At 50.0% G+C, this 21,296-nt stretch overlaps 2 protein-coding genes across 2 annotated transcripts; both read left to right on the forward strand.

Moving 5' to 3' along the window:
- Positions 1-700: 700 nt before the first annotated feature.
- Positions 701-3,465, forward strand: LOC102918464 (glutathione S-transferase theta-2). Its single transcript, XM_006997677.4, has 5 exons — positions 701-960; positions 1,384-1,471; positions 2,534-2,684; positions 2,770-2,943; positions 3,218-3,465. The coding sequence occupies exons 1-5, from the start codon at positions 849-851 to the stop codon at positions 3,425-3,427; spliced, it is 735 nt and encodes a 244-aa protein (XP_006997739.3). The 5' UTR covers positions 701-848; the 3' UTR covers positions 3,428-3,465.
- A 9,695-nt stretch (positions 3,466-13,160) lies between these two features.
- Positions 13,161-20,252, forward strand: LOC102918160 (glutathione S-transferase theta-4). The gene is made up of 5 exons (XM_015990693.3): positions 13,161-13,389; positions 14,678-14,765; positions 17,292-17,442; positions 18,370-18,546; positions 19,941-20,252. Exons 1-5 carry the CDS (start codon positions 13,278-13,280, stop codon positions 20,133-20,135), a joined length of 723 nt encoding a protein of 240 aa, XP_015846179.1. The 5' UTR covers positions 13,161-13,277; the 3' UTR covers positions 20,136-20,252.
- The last annotated feature ends 1,044 nt before the right edge of the window (positions 20,253-21,296 follow it).

Here is a 21,296-nt window from a genome sequence, read left to right on the forward strand (position 1 = left end):
GAAGCTAAGGCAGGAGAATCAATGGAGCCCAAAAGTTTGAGACCAGCCTGGGCAATATAACAAGACCCTCAGTGTCCAAAACTAAGTAACTAAATAAATGGAAATAAAACTCCAAGGGAAACATTCTGGTCCCCCATGTGGGCCACAGGTCACAGCTATTCTAAAAGATTCAGATAAAATCAGTAATCAGTGATGTACCATCACTGTGGAAGATGTCGAGGGGGGGAGGGAGGGAGGGAGGGAAAGAGAGATGGGGGCGGGAGAGGGAGAGAGGAGTGTGGTGTGACTAATCCCTCAACCGTGCCGCACAGCCTTCCAGATCTCACGGAGTGATAGGGGAGATTCAGTGTTCTCAAACGACCTCCTCTACATGGTGCAGCTGGACTACAGACAGTTCTCCCTTAAGGCAATGTTCCTAACAGCCTGAAACAAGCTTTACCCAATGGAGGGGGATACCTCAGAGAGCAACCTCTAAGATTCCCTCCCGCAGTAACTGAGAGCTGGGAGCTGAGCGTTCCACAGAGTCCACAGCACTCTCGGTACAGCAAAGCAGAGCTTGGCTATTTCCCGGTCTGGGTGACACTCAAGTCCTGGGCTGGATCTCTGGCACCAACCACAGCTCTTTGGAACAAATCAGCCTCCCGAGAGCATGCGCACTTCAGTCCTCCTCTCTGTGCCAAGTCCTCCAGAGCAGCGCCCTCCAAAGATCAACAGGCGTCAACTGTGCAGGACGGGAAAGCTCAAGCGTGACCAAGAGGCTGGACTGTGGACCCCTATTAGTGGAATCGCCTGCACTTGCCAGCGCTGGCTTACGCAGTCCATCCCGTACCATCTGTGCAGCTGCCGCCATGGGCTTGGAGATCTACCTCGACCCGCTGTCGCAGCCCAGCCGCGCCATCTACATCTTCGCCAAGAAGAACGGCATTCCCTTCCAGATGCACACCGTGCATATTCTCAAAGGTTGGATTAAGCCTGGTACCCATCTACCCCTAGACCATGTCAGTCCTTCACCCATTGATGGGTACAGTCCCACCCAGTGCCGCCCACCAGGGAATGCCCTCTTTGGAGTGGCCTTAGTTCAGAACCCTCACTAAACTTGAATTCTGCTTTGGCAAGGGAGATAGGGTGGTACTTTCTGTCCTGGGGCGTAGGGGAGAAAACGATTTGCAGAGTTCCTCTGTGCTTTGAAGGCACGCTACATTTAGAGTTACGAAACCCCGGAGACTTTGCAAGGGAAGAGACACATAGCTGAGCCACCTCTGTGCCTTCGGTCCGGGGGCCCACCCGGGTTTTGGCCGCTTCGACCGTGCTCTGGGAGTGTGAAAATACAGAGGTACTACTGCCTGAGACCTTGAACACATTTTCTGGCTTCTTCCTTCCCAGGCCAGAACTTGAGCGAGCAATTCTCCCAGGTGAACTGCCTGCGGAAACTTCCTGTCCTCAAAGACGGAAACTTCGTGTTGACCGAAAGGTGCAGCTGTAAATAAACCCAGAGCCTAAGCCACCTCCTCATGCTTCCTGGGGGGGCGGGGGGGGGGGGACTGAGGGGGGCGGGGGGGGGCTGAGAGGGGCGGGGGGTGAGGCTTGGGGCGTGACCCTGGCAGATACCCACCCCAGGCCGTGAGGGGGCGTGGCTAGAGCAGACTGGGAATGAGGCCAGGATGACTGGAGATTGATCCAGCACTTCCCAATCCCTGTCCTGTTACTTCTGCTGGACCCCCAACCCTACCCCTGAGGCCTCACCACCGTGACTGAGAAGCATTGGAAGGCGACAAGGGGACATTTGTCCAGGGTTAGACAAAATGTAGATTCAATAACGGAAGCTAGGAGGAGTTTCTCCTGACTTCGCAGATGTCCCCTGTCTAATCTACTCAAGGCTTGGTCCCTGGGGACCATGAAAATGTCAGGTCTCCAGGTGCTGGCTGCTTCTCCCACTAGAGTCTAGTGACTAGACCGAGAGGACTAGAGGTCTGTCAGGTGGCTATAGAAGCGATGGCTGGTGGACCTACCGGTAGGAACCGGAGGACACGGTTCCCCTTTGGCATGTTCAAGCCACTCCATAGATGTATGCCTAGCTCACACAGGTTTCAAGGCCCCAGGGAGCTTTATCTAAACTGTGCAATCTCAGGCAACTAACTTAACTGTTTTGAGCATTAGCTTCCTCACGTGCAAAAAAGGATCGAGTCTCTACCTCATAGGGTGGCTGCTGGGGTACCATGAAGATGACGCCTCAAAAGGCAGAGAGCAGAGAGGTCTGGCTAGGGGTCAGAGTGCCATGTGCACGTGTGTGCTTGTATGTGCGTGTGTGTGTGTGCACGTGCGTGCGTGTGCGTGTGCGCGTGCGTGCATGTGTGTATGTCCCCGTTCCTCAGTTCCTCGGTTGCACGCACAGCTCTGCAAAGAAGATAGTCCAGAGACAGGGATAGGGGATGAGACTAGAAGGGAGTCCTTCAAAGTGAGAATCCTCGAGGCCCCACTGAAGAACAGGAAACAGCCAAAGGTCCTTACAGCGCCCCCTTCTCACGGTCCCCAGCTCAGCCATCCTGATTTACCTGAGTTCCAAGTACCAGGTGGCAGACCACTGGTACCCAGCTGACCTGCAGGCCCGTGCCCGAGTCCATGAGTACCTAGGCTGGCATGCTGATAACATCCGTGGCACTTTTGGAGTGCTCCTGTGGACCAAGGTGTGCAGGGTCCTCTGGGGAGGGGGTCGAACCTTGGGGGCCCGGTAAGAGTCAAGGTTACACACTGAGCACTCTATTCTGCCAGGTGCTGGGGCCACTCATTGGGATCCAGGTTCCAGAGGAGAAGGTGGAACGGAACAGAAAGAGCATGATCGCGGCTCTGCAGCGTCTGGAGGAAAAGTTCCTTGGGGACAAGCCTTTCCTTGTTGGCCAGCAGGTGACACTGGCTGATCTCATGTGTCTGGAGGAGCTGATACAGGTATGAAACCAATGGATGGAATAGTAACTAAGGGCAGGATCCTTCTTCTCACCATTTCTCTAAGTTAAAGGCACTGTAGCCTACAAAAAGCCAGAATCACAGAGGGGGACCCCTGAGTGACTTGCTTCCCGCCTGGGTGGGAGGCAGCTTCTGGCTACTGGAATGTATCACACTGCCCTGGACCTCCCCTGGGGCTGTGTCCATGATGGCTATGCTGAGTTGCCAGCATTGGGGTCGCATTAGCTCTCTAACTTTCACATTTTTGTCCCTGCAGCCGGTGGCTCTTGGCTATAATCTATTTGAGGGACGGCCGCAACTAACAGCATGGCGAGATCGGGTGGAGGCATTCTTGGGCGCCGATCTGTGTCAGGAGGCCCATAGCTCCATCCTGAGCATCCTGGAACAGGCAGCCAAAAAAACACTACCAGTGCCCCCTCCAGAGGCCCACGCCGGCATGCAGCTTCGAATTGCTAGGATTCCCTGAGTGGTCCGACTAGCAGTAAAGTTTCATGTTATTTCTTGGCTTGTTTTATCTTTTCTCTTTGCCCAAGGCCTTTTCCTGGCTCCCTCTCTGGCTCTGGGAGGAGCTTTGCACAAAAGAGACACCAGGTATCCTTAGCATGCTTCTCTTGAGGCACAGTATACACAACCAATAAGAGACCAAAATGAATAATATGCTAAAAACCAGTAATACAAAGAAAAAACATTCAAAAGTTAGCACACATCTGTACTCTATTACAATAAAAAGTCTGACTATTTTAAGGAATAAAGAGTTATTGGTTTTATTACATTGTCCTATAATATGCATGGAATAAAATGATGTCTCAGTAAACATTATAAATAATCAAAGGAAAGTCACAGATAACAAATCCATATAAAATTATCGCATAGGCAAAAAGATAGTAAACGACAACCCATTTAGGGATATAGATGATTCTTTACAAGACTTGGTCTTTGAAGTATAGGACACAAAAGATTTCTTTGGGCAAACACTCCTGTCTTCCCAGAGAGTTTCCCAGTAACAACAGTGGGATTTATCTACATTGTTATTATAAACCTCCATGTGCGTCCATGGGAGAGAACTCACAACAGAAGGGATTTAATATAAAGGATTAAAAGGTCAACCAGATGGATCAGTCTGTAAGGATACTTATAGCCAAAGCTGACGTGGGGTGGTATTTTGTTTGTGATCTAACAAATAAAGCGTGCCTGAAGATCAGAGAGAAGAAATAATCCACTAGTTAGCCTTAAAGCCCAGGCAGTGGTGGCACACACCTTTAATCCATTTGCCAGATGGATCTCTGTGAGTTCAAGCCCACCCTGGGCTACACAAGATTGATCCAGTCTAAAAGAGAAACAGAGCCAGGCAGTGGTGGCACACTCCTTTGATCCTAGCACTTGGGATCTCACACCTTTAATCCCAGCACTAGGGAGGTGGAGACAGGAAGTGATATGGCTGAGCAGAGAGAGGAATATAAGGTGGGAGGAGACAGGAGCTCAGGCTCTTTCAGGTTGAGGATTCCTAGAGGTAAGAACTCGCTGGTGGCTGGCTGCTCTCCTTCTCTGATCTTTCAGCATTTACCCCTTTATCTGACTCCAGGTTTTTATCATTAAGACCAATTAGAATTTGAGCTACACTGATGACCTGTGTTCAATCCCCAGAACACATAAAACTCATAGAACTTAACTATATACAAAGTTAAAGGCCCCTCCCTATGGCTATAATAGTAGCAAACCATTGCTAGCCAGAGGATCAGCCTGAGGAGCTGCCTACGAGTTATGCAGGGATCCAGGAATGCTGCTTTTGTGTGTGGTCACTCATGCCGGGGACAGGTTTTTTTTTCCAGTAATGCCACGACCTTTGTGTCATCCATGCTTCTGTAAGCAACCCCAAGAAACCCATCATCACCAAGGTAGCCTTGGGTAGCTTCATTTCTTGGGTCATCCGTGTCCTGTCTGTTTTGAACAGATACTTGTTCATGTCTCCTCAGGAAAAGTCAGTCAATGTGAGTATTATGGAGAGGGCATTGGTTCCCACACAATGGGGAGCTGCCTGGCTTTATGGATCAGGGCTAGGCCCTGACTGCTAGACAGTGTGGCTCAGGCTGTAGGGGTTGGGGACAGGAGATGGCAGGGAAATCTACAAACCACCATTGATTATAGCCCCTCAGAGGAGGAGAGAGGCTAGCATATGGGGGTCCTCAAGGCCATTGTTACCTCCCAGTCCATTATTAATCATAAATACTGGATCTGCTCCCATATGAAGGCCAATGCAGGCTGGCATGGCAACTAAGTCCAGAGCATTTTTAAAAAATGTCCTATGAGGACAGATCCAGGGCAAAAGACGTAACAACATGGGCACCATGAGGTACAGGGGAGGGGTCCAGATTTCGTTCATCTTTCCATCGCCTGCTGTGACAGGTGCTGGCTGTCTACAAGGAGAGCTGGACAGGCAGGGCACCATGATCCCAAGCTTGGGTAAGACAGATAATCCCTGAATCCCCTTGCTAGGTAACCCCAGCTGAGCTCAGAGCAGCCACACTAGCCTCCTTTTTCTCTTGCCCTGCTTAGGCTGCCACTCAGTTTCCTTCCTATCCCTGGCCATCAGCGGTAGCATCCCCCTAAAGGTCCTCTCAGATCATGCAACTGTTCCCTGCCCGGGCAGGGCCTCAAGAGGGCTCAGTGATGTATACCTCCCCTTTGCTTGTGTCTGAAGAATGTTGGTGGGACAGCCGTGGCTCGTGGCTTTTAGATCACAGAGCCTTTAGGTGGTTCTCTCTCCAGAAAGCAGGCCACCCTCCCACACAGTTCACTCCAGAGTTGATGAACCACACTGGCTGTGACTTTGCAGCTAATACTAGTTTGCTTTCTGTTGTTGTGATAAAGACCATGGCCAAAAGAAGCTTGGGGAGGAAAGGGTTCCTTTCATCTCACAGCTTGTGGTCCATCACCCAGAAAAGTCAGGGCAGGAACTCAAAGGCATTAATCTGGAGGCAAGAACTGAAGCAGAAGCCATGGAGATACACTGCTAACTGTTTTGCCCTCTCATGGCTTCCTCAGTTTGCTTTCTTATATTACCCAGGACCCCTTGCCAGGGACGGAACTGTCCACAGAGGAATGTGCCCTCCCTCTTCAATCATCAATAAAAAAAAAAAATGCCCCACGACTTACTTGTGTGCAGGCCAATTTGATGGAAGCATTTTCTCAGCTGAGATTCTGTCTTCCCAGGTGATTCTAGCTTATGTCAAGTTGACCCCTCCCCCCCAGAAGAAAACCAACCCCCTAACTAGCATATAGATCTTGTCAGTTAGGGTTTCTATTGCTGTGAAGAGACACCATGACCATGGCAACTCTTATAAAGGAAGACATTCATTGGGGGCAGGCTTACAGTTCAGAGGTTCCGTCCATTTTCATCATGGTGGGAAGCATGGCAGCATGCAGGCAGACATGGTGCTGGAGAAGGAGCTGAGAGTTATACATCCACATCCAGATTGGCAGGCAGCAGGAAGGAAATGCCACACTGGGCATGGCTTGAGCATCTGAGACCGCAAAGCCCACCTCCAGTGGCACACTTCCTCCAACAAGGCCACACCCCCTAATAGTGCCACTCCCTGTGGGCCCGTAGGGACCACCAACAGGTCTTACGTAGAGCTGATTACTGTCCCTTCCTCTTGGGACTACAGTTAAGCCCAGCTCCCTGATCTGCTGACACAAAAGAACTCTGACGTTTATCTAGTGCCTTTCTTCCATGTGACTCTTGACATGTAGACCAGACCATTGCATTTTTTGTCTCCAAGACTCACTCTGTTGAATGCAGGGGTGGAGTCAATGAGGGAAGGAACAAGCGCCTCTCCATTCCCCTGCTCTTCGCCCAGTTTCCCCATTTTGTTTTCCTGTGGCATTATCTGCATTATCTCCATTCTTTCATTTCTCCTCTTCCCCACAGGACGGTGGCAAATCCAAGGTCTATAAAGGGCCACCACCATGGGATGGGGCTAATGTGCCCAAGGGCAATGTGGGTCAGGGGCTTCTGGCACACCTGAGGATGCTAGACCAGGGCCTCGATTCCCACCCAGTGACCTCTTGCTTGCTTTCACCAGGCAGATTCTGTTTGCCTGGGCTCAGGGCCAACTCTGGCTCCTGGCCCAGGCCTTCCTTCTCTACTGTGGGAACAGCCAGTTGATTGTGTTCCCCATGGTTTATGGAGCAGAGCTTATCCTTGGAGAACCAAGGGTCTTGAAAAGTTTCAGCCCTACACCTGTATCCTGGTTCCTCATTCCAGGAGCAGTAGCCACAATCCTGTGACTTGGTCACCGTGACTGTCTTAGTTAGGGTTTCTATTGCTGTGATGAAACACTGTGACCAAAAAACAAATTGGGGAGGAAAGGGTTTATTCAGCTTACACTTCCACATCACAGTTCATCATCAAAGGAAGTCAGGACAGGAGCTCAAACGGGGCAGGAACCAGGAGGCAGGAGCTGATGCAGAGACCATGGAAGGGTGCTGCTTACTGATTTGCTTCTCCTGGCTTGCTTATAGAACCCAGCCCAGGGAGGCATGACCCTTAATGGGCTGGGCCCTCCCACATCAATCACTACTTAAGAAAATGCCCTGCAGGCTTGCCTATAGCCTGATCTTACAGAGGCATTCTCTCAACTGAGGCTCCCTCCTCTCTGATGACTCTAGCTTGTGTCAAGTTGACATAAAACTAGCCAGTGTGGTGACCTTGCTTGACACTGTCAGAGTGACAAAAGGTGTATGTGGGGAGGGGGTGGGGGGAGTCTTCACTCATCCAGTCAAGTCCTGAGCTGTTCCTGAACCGTGGATGATGTCATCCCCACACAATGTGAATGTGTGTGTGTGTGTGTGTGTGTGTGTGTGTGTGTGTGTGTGTGTGTGTGTGTGTGTTGGGGTGTCCATCTCCCAAAGTCCTACCCACCAGCAGGCTTCAGATCCTGTGAAAACCATGGGGAAGGCATTGCATTCCCTTTTCATAGGGCAAGAAGGTGTGGGCCAAAGGATTACTCTCACATCCTCAGGTTTCAGAATGGGGTCTTGCCAGCTTCCTGGGAGGCCTTGGCTAGAAGCCGGGGAAAGCCCAGGTGACTGGCTTGTGGCCAATGCCTACTCAGTCAGCATGTTCCAGTATGGGTGCCAAACCCTGGCCTCCTTTGTATCCAGGTCTACAGAGACCCTGCCCACAGCCCAGCCCTCCACACCACAACAGAAGTGCCCAGGCCAAAATAGGCCCAGGGAACATGACCGTGAGCACTCTGAGAGTGTACTGCATTGTAGCGGTAACACCTGCGCTACCACCACCCATTCACCATGTCCGAGCGAGGCTGCTGTGGATCAAAAAACAGAGACAAAAGACAGCGGGTCATTTGCCTCCCCCAGAATGCCGAATGCCGTTTATTGAAGGAGGGAGGGGCCAAGCGACCCGTCTTGAACATCCGAGATTCCCATGGTGCCAGTCCACAGGGCAGGGCTGCTTCCCTCATGTGGAATGAGGATACTAACTGGAAAGAATGAGGCCCAGCTAGAGGGCAGGCCACAGCAGCTGCAGGTGGAAAGGGTGAAATCTGGGGTCCGGGGAAGAGTAGAAGGGAATGTTTACTGGCAGTAAGATGTTGCGGGAAGGGTGGAGGTGCAGCTATAAAGATGCTGCACAGACAGAATACAGTATTGGTGTCCCTCCCCCGAAGGCAGAGCTGTGGAGGAACCGGTTAAATGTTTCGATGTGAGCAAAAGATAGACTCAGCCCCTGCAGTGGGGGAAAAAAGATTCCCAACTCCCTTTCTGTTTGGCGGTTAATCTCCCCCCACCCCGAAAGTTTTTTCTCCCCCTAGATTTATTTATTTATTATGTGTACAGTGTTCTGCCTGCACGCTAGAAGAGGGTACCAGATCTCATTACAGATGGTTGTGAGCCACCATGTAGTTGCTGGGAATTGAACTCAGGACCTCTGGAAGAGCAGCCAGTGCTTTTAACCTCGGAGCCATCTCTCCAGCCCTAGATGGTCAATCTGGATTGTCAGCTTGACTGGATTTAGAATCACTTAGGAGACACAGTAATGAGTGAGTCTGTGAAGGGATTTCCTAAATACAGGTGGCTTAATCTCATCGGGTGGGGTCCAGGACAGTGGGTAAAGAAGAATGTGAGAATTTGGCTCTGCTCCCTGGCTGTGCATATGAGACCAGCAGGTCATATTCCTGCTGCCTTGCCTCCATGCCTTCACCATTTTAATGGCCTTTGCTCTCAGCCTGTGAGCCAAAATTAACCCCTCCTTCTTTAATATGCTTTGGTCAGGCATTTTGCCACAATCAACAGGAAAACAAAACAAAACAAAAAACAAAACTATGGCGGGTTATAGCTAGAGTTTTCCTGCCTTGCCCACAGTCAGGACAAATCTCTGTCACCCGCCAGTCCCACAGCCGCTCAGACCCAACCAAGTAAACACAGAGACTTATATTGCTTACAAATTGTATGGCCATGGCAGGCTCCTTGCTAACTGTTCTTATAGCTTAAATTAACCCATTTCTATAAATCTATACCTTGCCATGTGGCTCATGGCTTACCGGCATCTTCACATGCTGCTTGTCCTGGCGGCGGCTGGCAGTGACTCCTTCTGCCTTCCTGTTCTTTCTTTTCTCCTCTCTGTTAGTCCTGCCTATACTTCCTGCCTAGCCACTGGCCAATCAGTATTTTATTTATTGACCAATCAGAGCAACACATTTGCCATACAGAACATCCCACAGCAGCGGGTGGCAGCACATGCTTGTAATCCCAGACTTGGTGGGGTGGAGAGGCAGAGGCAGGTGGATCTCTGTGAATCTGAGGACAGTCTGGTCTACCTAGGAAGTTCCAGGCCAGCCAGTGCCAGAGTGAGACCCTGTCTCAAAAACAAACAAAACGAGAAAAATAGCTACTATACCTGGTCATAGCACAGCCATCCTTCTGTACCTAAGCCACAAGTTCCAGGCAGTGGTATGGTGCTACTTGATCTACAAGCTGTGCCCAACACATTAATGAATACTTGGCATACAGAATGTCACCACCATGGTTGCCTGCCAACAATATCCACTTGTACAAAGGAAGCCTTCTCAAGTCTTTCCTGCAGACTGGGACAGGAGCTAGGACTGCCAGTGATGGAAGGTACCAGTTGGTATATATAATGCCTCCTTTCCATTGCCCTGAACAGACATCATTAATCCATCACTGCACTCTTTCCTCCAAGAATCTATTGCCCTGAGTAGACATCATCAATCCATCACAGGACTCTTTCCTCCAGGCATCCTCAGAAGCCTTCTAAACATTGAGCCCCAGTGGGTGTCACTAATTGTTGGTAGCAAGGAAGACAGGTAGAGGAGGTCAAGGAGACTTATGAGGACCATAGGTGAGCTGCTCTCCTGGCCCAGGATCTTCTGCCCCTCCCACGGAGGAAGTCTTGGGTGATGCTCAGGTCCAGTTGATTTGAGAAGACTGACTCAGACCTGCAGCAACTAGGTCCGTGGCTAGGACCTTCCTAGCTACTGGGTAGGTCTCCCTGGTAGGTATGATGGCGCTCATGGAACCAATGTAAGAGAGGCCTTCATACCTGCCTGCCAGCAGCCATGGGCTATAGCCTCTCCAAAGTTTGACCTCAGTTAGCTGTTCGGTCCGTGGGAAGGTGATGCTGGAAGCTGAAGTAGTCCAGGAGGTCCACAAGTTCATACTGTAGCCCCAGGTGCTGGGGATGTCTTTCTGTATGCTGTGACTGTGTTGCTATGATTGATTGATAAATAAAACGCTGATTGGCCAAATGCAGAGCCAAATGCAGAGTTAAAAGCCCCAGAGGTCAGAGAGCAGTAGCTGAGAGCTGAGACTAAAACCACCTTCTTACCACCCACTGCCGCTGCCGTCCTTCCCCTGAGAAAGAGACCTACTTCCTATGTGTCTGTCTTTTTATTGACTTTCTGTTCTGCCTTCTCATTGGTTGTAAACCCAACCACATGACCTCCTTTTCACTGCCTGTCTATACAGACCTCCAGGTCTCTATGGTTGGTATTGAGATTAAAGGCGTGTGTCTCCAAGCTGGCTATGTCCTTGAACATACAGACTCTGCCTGCCATGTGATTGGATTAAAGGTGTGCACCACCACTGCCTGGCTTCTGCTACGGCTTGCTATTAGCTCTGACCCCCAGGCAACTTTATTTATTAATATACAAATAAAATCACATTTCAGCACAAATAAAACATCACCACAAGACTATGAGAATAAATGAATTTCTCCTTCCCTATCTTGTCTGGAAAGTATTTTACTGCAGCAAAGAAGAAATTAACTAATATAACCATAAAGTCTAAAGCCACACTGTGACCTCATCATGCATCTCTAGTGACATTCTTCCACAGCTGCCAGATGCACAGTGTGATCTATGTTTCTGTATTCAAGGCCAGGGAGTTTCTGGGCTCATGCATGGTACAGTCTGGTGGGCCACACTCTGAGCCCCCTCGATGTTGCCCCTTTGTGCCCTGAACTCATCCATTGTGTTAGCTTTCCATCACTATAACAAAATGCCCTAGTCAGTTTACTTATAAAGAAGAAAGGGGAGCTGGAAAGATGGCTCAGCACTTAAGGGTATGTACTGCTCTTGCAGGGGAACAGGGTTCAGTTCCTCACACCCATGTCGGGCAGCTTACAACCACCTGCAACTCCAGCTCCAGGAGATCCTATGCCCTTTTCTGAATTCCATGGGCATCTTCACTCATACATGTTTATACCTCCCCCCACATATACATAATTTCAAAATAAAAATAAATATCTAACAAAAAAAACATTTTATTTTATGTGTATTGCTGTGGATATCATTCTTTATAAATAAAACACTGATTGGCCAGTGGCCAGGCAGGAAGTATAGGCGGGAGAAGGAGAGAGGAGAATTCTGGGAAGTGGAAGGCAGAGGAAGAAGACACTGCCAGCCACCACCATGACCAGCAGCATGTGAAGATGCCAGTAAGTCACGAGCCACGTGACAAGGTATAGATTTATAGAAATGGATTAATTTAAGCTATAAGAACAATTAGCAAGAAGTCTGCCACGGCCATACAGTTTGTAAGCAATATAAGTCTCTGTGTTTACTTGGTTGGGTCTGAGCGGCTGTGGGACTGGCAGGTGACAGAGATTTGTCCTGACTGTGGGCCAGGCAGGAAAAGTCTAGCTACAGTGTATGAGTGTTTTGCCTGCATGTATGTCTGTGCACATGCATGCCTGGTGCCTGCAGAGGCCAGAAGGGGCCATTAGATATTCTGGTACTGGAGTTACAGATCCTCATGAGCCTTCCTGTGGATGTGGGAATGGAACCCAGCTCCCCTGGAAGAGCAGCTAATGCTTTTAACTACCAGGCCATCTCTCCAGTCCCTAAAAAATTTTAAAGGGAAAATAGGTTATTTTGGCTTAAAATTTTAAAGAGCTAGAGTCATGACTGGGTGGACATATTGCTTTCAAGTCTCTGGGGGATGGGGGGTGTTAGAAATGGTGGGGAGTGCATGTGGCAGAGAGAACTGTTGACCTCGGGACCAGGAAGAAAAAGAAGAAAGAGGAGACTACCGTTCTACAGTCCCCTTCAAGGAAATGTCCTCCAATGAGCCAACACCGTCCACTCTTTGAAGAACACGTCATCAGTGAGCCAACGTCCTCTATCAGGACTCCTCTTTCTTTACTACCTTCACACTAGGAGGGACCCTGGGCTTTCTACAACCTAACTTCTCTACCACGGGGCTCTATTACCATCTCTACAGGCTCCACCTTTTAAAGGTCCCACTGCCACCACAGGGAGTACACCTTCAATGCATGGCCTTCAGAGGTCACTCAAAACCCAAGATGTAGCACCTGTCTCTTTCGAATCCTCTCCCAATCACATATCAGATTTACCCGTGGATACCCCAGTCTTTAATTCAGGCCATGCAAGCTCAGTCCTTGTCTTTTTCTCATCCCGGACCTGAAAAGCTCCTTTCTGTCCTCTTCTGCAGAGAAGGCCTAGCCCTGGGGGTGTTCATACATGAGCCTTTCTCAGACAGATGCCTGTGAGGCTGAGCGAGCCACAGAGCACATGCTCAGTAGGAGCCTGTCCCAGGCCTCCGGCAGGGCCTCTCCACAGCCCTAAGTCCCCACAGAATCTTGGCTATTGTGAGAATTCCAGGCCCCTGCCCTCATGAGGACCTCAAGGGGAGTGAGTTCTAGAACGCAGGGTCCTCAGCTCAGTGGGGAGAAGGGCTAGAGCCAGGTGCGCAGGCTAGACAGGAGCCCAGGTGTGGCCCACCTGCTGTGGCCTGTGGGGCTCGGCAAGCATCTCAGCATGGGCCTGGAGCTCTACATGGACTTGCTGTCGGCTCCTTGCCGCGCCGTCTACATCTTTGCCAGGAAGAATGGCATCCCCTTTGACTTCCAGTTTGTGGATCTGCTAAAAGGTCAGTCCTTGGGGTTGCCAGGAAGTCCTGAGGTGCTGCCAGGGCACCCGGTGAGGAGTGTTTCTGAGGGTCAAAGGTCAGCAAGGGAAGCAGAGGTGAAAGAGATGTCAGGGTGTTCAGGTCTCGTCCCAATCTAGCCTACCTTCGCTGGTCACCGTGGATGGCAAGCTCCCTGTTGGGGTGAATAGGATTTTTGGGGGTAAAGGAAGGAGGGATGCTGGGAGAGCCTCCGACTCTCAGCCAGAGCTTCTGCCATCACCTTTGGAAGTCTCATATCTTGTCATCTGTGGCACCCACCAACCTGGCTGGTGCAGGGCACAGACCCACTATCATGTGACAGTGCTTATGTTACTCAGTCTGTGCCCACCCTCCCCCAGCCTGTGCCCACCCTGCCCCAGTCCTGCCCACCCTGCCCCAGTCTGTTCCCACCGTCCCCCAGTCTGTGTTCACCGCTCCCAGTGTTCAAACCTGCTCTGGGATTAAGATTGTGGCACAGTGATAAAGTACTCACCTAGCATGCCACAAGCAAAACCCTGGGTTTGATCCCCAGCTCATGCGTGTACACAGGCACACATACACACAAATAAAAAAAGAGAAGAGGAAAAGAAGGAGGAGAACGAAGAAAGAGCTATGAAAAACAAATGTACTTAATGTTGCACAGACCCCCCTGCACCACACGTGAGGATCGGTGGATCAGGATCCAAGACATTGAGGAGTCTCTAAAATTCAGCTCGAAGAGACTTAGCAATAATTTGGGAACTGCAGAAATGGCTGAGGTCTGGGGGAGTCCCAGAAGGGTTTTCACTTGCAAACAGTTGGTCAGGAGGGGTTAGTATTCCTGCTTGCTCTGGAGTTCTCTGTAGATATCCAGGGACCTTGGGTGCAGTTGCAGGGTTCCCCAACCTGCAAGATTCAGCTGCCCAATCCCTTCGAAGGGGAGACAAGAGTGATCGAGAGGGGATGAGACCAAAGGTGGTATTTAGGTTCCTAGAGCTGAAGTGGATTCACGGGTTGTGGCTTCAGGCCTCAGGTGAAGGCTGAACTTCTAACTTCTGGGAACCAAAGGGCTGTCTTGATCCCTAGGACAGGGGGTCACAAGGGCTGGGTGTGAGAATCTGGGAGGAGGGATCTTTCTTAATCCTGGCCCCTGTGATATCTCTCCTTTCCTCTGTGACCTGGGGCAAGCCATGTGATACTTGAGGCCTCAGTTTCTCCCCTTTGTCTCTAGAAGCCCAAGTTCTCTTTTCCCTGGGGTCCCCAAAGCCCCAGACCCTCCCTGCCCCCTCAGGTCACCACCATAGCAAGGAATACATCGAGATCAACCCCCTGAGGAAGCTTCCCGGCCTCAGAGATGGGAAGTTCGTCTTATCTGAAAGGTAAGAGCACTGCCACCATCTCTGCCCCTCCTGGGAGATGCAGTGGGATCAGACCTGCCAGCATTTATTCATTTATTTGTTTATTTATTGACTGAGACAAGGCAAGGTCTCTCTATGTAGCCTTGCCTGGCCTAGAACTCACTACCTAGACAAGGCTGGCTTTAAACTCAAAGAGATCCATCTGTCTCTATAACCTGAGTACTAGGATTCAAGGTGTACATCACCAGTCCTGGCCTATCTATTTATTTATTTATTTATTTATTTATTTATTTATTTATTTATTTATTTATTGGTTTTTTGAGACAGGGTTTCTCTGTGTAGCTTTGTGCCTTTCCTGGAACTCACTTGGTAGCCCAGGCTGGCCTCGAACTCACAGAGATCCACCTGCCTCTGCCTCCCGAGTGCTGGGATTAAAGGCGTGAGCCACCGCCGCCCGGCCTATTTATTTATTTTTAAGCTACAGAAAATTTTACACACACACACACACACACACACACACACACACACACACACACACACACACACGGAGAATGATTAATAACAAAGAGTTCAACAAACCCCACACATCCATCTCCTAGCTTCTGCAGCTACCCACTGTGCCTTGTCTACACCGCACTCTCTGCCTCCTCCTTCCAGACATCCTATCACTTTACTTTACCCATGAATGCTTAGAAATACCCCACTAAGAAATGAAGATTCTAAAAACATACATCACCCAGTACCATTATGAGCATGAGTAATATCAACCCTTCCCAGATTTTTATCCCTAGGCAGCTCATATTCAAGTTCCTGATTTTTCTCATAAATATTTTCTTGGTTCTCTCTCTCTCTCTCTCTCTCTCTCTCTCTCTCTCTCTCTCTCTCTCTCTCTCTCTTCTCTCTCTTTCTTTCTCCTCCTCCCACATTTACGTACTTGAGTATTTTTTCTACATGTATGGATATGCACCGTGTGCATGCCTGGTGCCTGGGAGGCCAGAAGAGCTCACCAAATCTCTTGGAACTAGAGTTATAGATGGTTCTGAGCCACCATGTGGGTGCTACATACCAGACCAGGGTCCTCTGGGAGAGCAACAAGTGCGCTTAACCACTGAGCCTCCTCTCCAGTCCCCCTTAAGTCCTTCTTTGTCTGTGTTCCCTGTCTTAGTCCGGTTTGACTTCCTGTGGCTGAATATGGCAGTGTGGGTGATTATAAAGAGTTGACTTTCAGCTCATGGTTCTAGGGGCCTGCAAAGCCCACGAGAGTGGAACTGGTACCTGCTGGGCACCTGCCTTCCCTTTCGTTCTTAGCGACACAGAGATTACAACATGGTGAGCAAGCAAGTGAGCGAGGGGCGTGCAGCAGGGGTGGGAGGCGTTAATAACAAAGCCACTTGTGCCAACCTGGTAATCTATTAATCATTTTAGCCATGTGTGAACCCATCTGCCCTCTTGACCCTACCACCCTTAGTGGGTGGAAATTCAATGCCAATCTGAGCTTTAGTGGAACTCCCAAACTTTTCTAACCCCTATTGTTTTATTTCAATGTGTTTTGGCTTTGACTGACCTCTTTGTGTGCTTGTTTGTTGTTGATGGTGAACACCTGCTCTTCTGTCCCGTGGCATTTCCTACACACACTAACCATCAGTTAGCAAGCCTGGGCCATCATCCCTCCCTGCAAAGCATGGCTCAGGTCTATCCTCTCTCCTGCATCCCTTGGTAACCACCCCATCCCACACCCATCCCCAAGAGACCAATACCTCTTGATGGGTTATTGCATGGGCCTCGATCTTGGCTTCCCTGGGATTTATTTGACCTCTTGTAACTAGAGGGATACATCCTCTCATCCCTCAATTATATTAAATATAAGTCTATAATTAAATATAAGTCTATAATTAATTATAAGTCTATAATTAATTATAAGTCTATAATCAATTATATTGATTATAAGTCTAGGGGCTGGAGCGATGGCTCCACAGCTCATAGCACTAGCTGGTCTTCCAAAGGACTCAGGCTCCCAGCAGTCACATAAGTGAGTGTTTCATAGAGTGTGTAACTCTAGTTTTAGGGGATCAAACTCCTTCTTCCAGCCTGTGAGGGTTCCCGACACACAAGAGGTTCACAGACGTACACACAGGCAAAACACTCCTACACAAAAACTAAATTAGTTAAAAAGTAATTAAGTCCAAAGTCATCCCCACAGTATCTCTGGCAGTCCTCCTCTCCCACCACCCAAGTCATCCCTCCAGCCACATCTCCACCCAACCCTCTCCAGATGTTCCCCATTCCCTCCAGAATCTCCTCCGTTCTGTGCTCTCTGTCAGCATTGCCCTTTCATATACCATTCATCAACTCCTGAGTCCCCTTCGGGTCTTCCTCCGCGTCTTGCTGATTATGGCATGACAGCTTGGGGTAGGCTTCCTGGAGCCCTTCGGGTTCCCCCTTCCCCTGCAGAAACTTAGCACCCAGAGCCTGCCTATGGCCGCGGGCCACGCTGGGGTGGTACAAGAAGGTACAGCCAGTGCCGCCCCTGTCTTGCCCTCTCTGTAGTGTGGCCATCCTCTTCTACCTATGCCGCAAGTACAGCGCACCTTCCCACTGGTACCCGCCAGACCTGCACATGCGCGCCCGTGTGGATGAGTTCATGGCCTGGCAGCATACAGCCATTCAGCTGCCCATGAACAAGATACTGTGGATCAAGGTGAGCAGCTAAGCCTGGGGCTCAGGAACAGGGGGACAGAACAGTCTGGGAGCCTGAAGTCCAGTCCTGGTCCTGGTGCCTGAGCACCATCATCACCATCACCATCATCATGCCTGCCTGCCTTTCAGAGCTACTGAGAGTGTGGGATGAACTCTTAAGTAGGAGACAACTGGGCAAAGGGCAACTAGAAAAAGGGACCAAGACAGGACTCTGGAAACTTCGTTCTGAATGAGAGAATATCAGTAAACTCAAAGTGACAACCAGCCCGCATACCCCTGCTTTTAATTCTCTGCTTGTGTTTTCAGTCCGCTTTCCATTACTGTAATAAAATGCTCCAGGCTGGGTAACTTATGAAGAAAAGAGGGTTATTTAGCTCACAGTTTTGGAAACAAGGAGTCTAACCAGCATGGCACCAGCTCCGGAAAGGGCCTCGTAGCAGATGCTATCGCAGTGGAATCAAATGCAAGCCAGGTGGCCTGCTAAGACAGGAAGCCAGAGCGAGGGCGGGCCACCACTCCCGCTCTTTAGTGTCGGACTCTTGCTCTTTAGTGTCGGCTCGCTCTCTTTCTAACGTACCCCTTACTGCACCCCCCCTCAATCCCTTCTGAAGGCAGCACCCCCAGTTAGACTCCATGTTTTAAAGATCCCAGCCATATCATTTCACCACGAGGACTGGATTCCCAACACATCAACCTTTGGTGAGTGAGACACACTCAAACCACAGGACTCACTGTTATCCAGGCCTCCAAATCCATCTGAACACGTGGCCCTTGATAACTGCCACTTGAGAATGGTCCCCAAAGGTGAAATTACTTGACATCCTTGGGACTGTCCAAGCTCTATTTAACAGACAGGGATCCAGAAGCCTGGCAGGGGGGTGGGGCTGGAGTACTGCCTCCACATCCCTCCTCTTCCCTCCCTGCCCAGTTGCTAATCCCATTGATCACCGGTGAGACGGTTCCTGCTGAGAAGGTGGACCAGATCGTGAACGAGGTGAAGAAAAACCTACAGCAATTTGAGGAGAAGTTTCTGCAGGACAAGATGTTCATCACAGGAGACACCATCTCCCTGGCTGACCTGGTGGCCCTGGTGGAGATGATGCAGGTATGGGGGTTGGGGGCAAGTCTGGGAAGAGGGAAGATGTTTCTGTGACTGAGGACCAGAGTCTGAGGATAGACCAAGAGAGGCAGGTGTGACCACCCTGAGGGTTGTGGGAGCCAGGTCTGGGTGCCTGGACCCCCGTGGAAGTGACAGGAAAGAACTAGAGGTTTTGAATCAGGGAGCATCATGATCATGGAACTTGGTAAGATTCCATGGCATGGGGAGGAGCCAGAGGGAGAGCCAGGGACATAGGGAAACCCATGGTATACCAGCTGAGATCACCAGGGACGCAGAGAAAAACCATGGTATACCAGCTAACATCCCAGATGCCCACTCCTGCCGCTGGACTCTCCAGGAAGTATGCAGAGATTCCTGGTGTCTCTTTTCCAGAGCTCCAGAGACAACAACATTAAGTCAGCTCTCCCAACCCTGGGTCTGAGCAGTGGACACCACTGTGCATTGGAGGCAAAACTGGAGGGATGCAGGCTTTTCATGTGTTTTACATGTGTGCTCAGTTCATGTGAGCTAGCAGGTGTGTGCAGGATAGCCAGTTTAGACACTTCCAACACCCCTTCCTTCCTTCCTTCCTTCCTTCCTTCCTTCCTTCCTTCCTTCCTCCCTCCCTCCCTCCCTCCCTCCCTCCCTTCCTTCTTTCTTTCTTTCTTTTTTCTTAGGATAGGGTCTCAGGTGTCCAACTTTTGATACGCTCTTGCCACCACCCCTCCAGTGTGGGAATTAGAGGTATATAACACAACGCCTGGTTTGGGGTGTGCTGGAGGTTGAGCCCAGTACTTTTGCATGCTACGTAAGTACTCTGTCTACTGAGCCACGTGACCAGCCCCTTAGCCAGGGTCTTGAGAGGCCATCATAGTTTCCGGCCAGTATGCAAATTAGCGACTTCAGTCCTTGGCCAAGGTGTAGTGTAGAATAAACCACACGAGGAAACCCATTCTGACCTGCACCAAGCAGGCTGGCCTCGAACTCACAGAGATCTGCCTGCCTCTGCCTCCTGAGTGCTGGAATTAAAGGTGTGCACCACCACCACCCTGGGCGCATATTTCTTCCTGAGGCAGCTTAACTGCTAAGCTAACTGCATAATAAGCCTCCTCTTAATCGCCCTTGTCCTGATCACAGAAGGAGGCCCAACATGGGGGGGCGAGGGGGACAATTTACCTCCATTCTTGGGTCAGGAGTTACCACCATCTTGGTCCAGGATCCTCTATGCCTGTTTCACATGGACTGAATGGTTTTGACACCTCGCCTAGAAGAACTCATCCAGGGGGCAGCAGATGACTCCCTCTTTGCAGAGGCAGGTGCTGATAACACTTGAGGCTCTAGAAGACCCAAGTGTGGCTGGTGCCTATGCTGATCACGTCTTCTTTGTTGTCTGTCCATAGCCAATGGGGAGTAACTACAACGTCTTCCTCACCTCCAAGCTTGCTGAATGGCGAATGCGGGTGGAGTTAGCCATCGGTTCTTCCCTCTTCTGGGAGGCTCACGAACGACTGTCCAAGTTACCGGAGTGGGACTGTTCAACACTGAACCCCATGACCAAGGTCAAGATGTCTGAGTATCTGCAGAAGTTTAAGTGACCCCAGAGGCGGTCCATTCGGCAGGGTCTGGCTGTCTCGGCCTTCTGAGCCTCTTCTCTCAGGGAAGACACTAAGAAACACTCTGTTCCTTTACCTAATAAAAACCAAAACCTGGAAGAGTTGCCATGGCTGTTATGGGGACAGTGGGCATCAGCAAGGAGTCTGGTATGGGAGCAGGTGGTAGTCACCAGTCATCTTGGTTTCCGAAAAGAATATAAGAGTCTGGGGAAATGGCTCTGTAGGTAAAATGCTTGCTGTCTGTCTTAGTCAGGGTTTCTATTGCTGTGAGGAGACACCATGACCACGGCAACTCTTTTTTCTTTCTCCTTTTGGTTTTTTTGAGACAGGGTTTCTCTGCGTAACAGCCCTGGCTGTCCTGGAACTCACTCTGTAGACCAGGCTGACCTTGAATTTACAGAGAGCCGCCTGCCTCTGCCTCCTGAGTGCTAGGATTAAAGGCCTATGCCACCACCACCTGGTGACCACAGCAACTCTTATAAATGAAAACATTTACCTGGGGTTGCTTGCTTATATTTTCAGAGGTTCAATCCATTGTCATCATGATGGGACATGGCAGCATTCAGGTAGACATCATGCTGGCTACATCTTGATCAGAAGGCAACAGGAAGTGTCTGTGACACTGGGCTGTATCTTGAGCATAGGAGACCTCAAAGCCCACCTCCACGGCGACACACTTCCTCCAACAAGGCCATACCCACTCCAACAAAGCCACACCTCCTAGTAGTGCCACTCCCTATGAGCTCATGGGGGCCAATTACATTCAAACTACCACACTGTCTTAATTCCTATTTTTACTGCCCCATCCCCACAAAGGTATAAGTACCATTCCCAGAGCTCACTAAACACCCAGTCAGTCCAGCTGAAATGGCAAGCCCCACGTTCAACAGGAAAGATGCTAGCTCAAAAACAAGGGGAAAAGCAAAAGAGTAAGACTCCAACATCAACATCTGGGCTCCGTAGGTGCACCTACCCACACATGCATACAACACATGCACAAAAGAATGTCAAAGTCAAAGACTGTAGATGATTCCATTTTCATTAATAATAGTCAGCCACTTCAATACCTCCTCTCAACAACAGATAGAATAACTAAACAGAAGGCTAGGAAGGAACAGTGAGATAAAACCGAGTGGATCTACT

The sequence above is a fragment of the Peromyscus maniculatus genome, chromosome 21, assembly GCF_049852395.1.
Source record: "Peromyscus maniculatus bairdii isolate BWxNUB_F1_BW_parent chromosome 21, HU_Pman_BW_mat_3.1, whole genome shotgun sequence".
Classification (NCBI taxonomy): Eukaryota; Metazoa; Chordata; class Mammalia; order Rodentia; family Cricetidae; genus Peromyscus; species Peromyscus maniculatus.

Excerpts from the sequence above, each read along its gene's own strand:
- LOC102918464 (XM_006997677.4), top strand. The coding sequence starts at position 849 with ATGGGCTTGGAGATCTACCTCGACCCGCTGTCGCAGCCCAGCCGCGCC. Across the intron at positions 1,472-2,533 it reads AACTTCGTGTTGACCGAAAG|CTCAGCCATCCTGATTTACC; the intron begins GTGCAGCTGTAA and ends CACGGTCCCCAG. Across the intron at positions 2,944-3,217 it reads GTCTGGAGGAGCTGATACAG|CCGGTGGCTCTTGGCTATAA; the intron begins GTATGAAACCAA and ends TTGTCCCTGCAG.
- LOC102918160 (XM_015990693.3), top strand. The coding sequence starts at position 13,278 with ATGGGCCTGGAGCTCTACATGGACTTGCTGTCGGCTCCTTGCCGCGCC. Across the intron at positions 14,766-17,291 it reads AAGTTCGTCTTATCTGAAAG|TGTGGCCATCCTCTTCTACC; the intron begins GTAAGAGCACTG and ends CCCTCTCTGTAG. Across the intron at positions 17,443-18,369 it reads ACAAGATACTGTGGATCAAG|TTGCTAATCCCATTGATCAC; the intron begins GTGAGCAGCTAA and ends CTCCCTGCCCAG.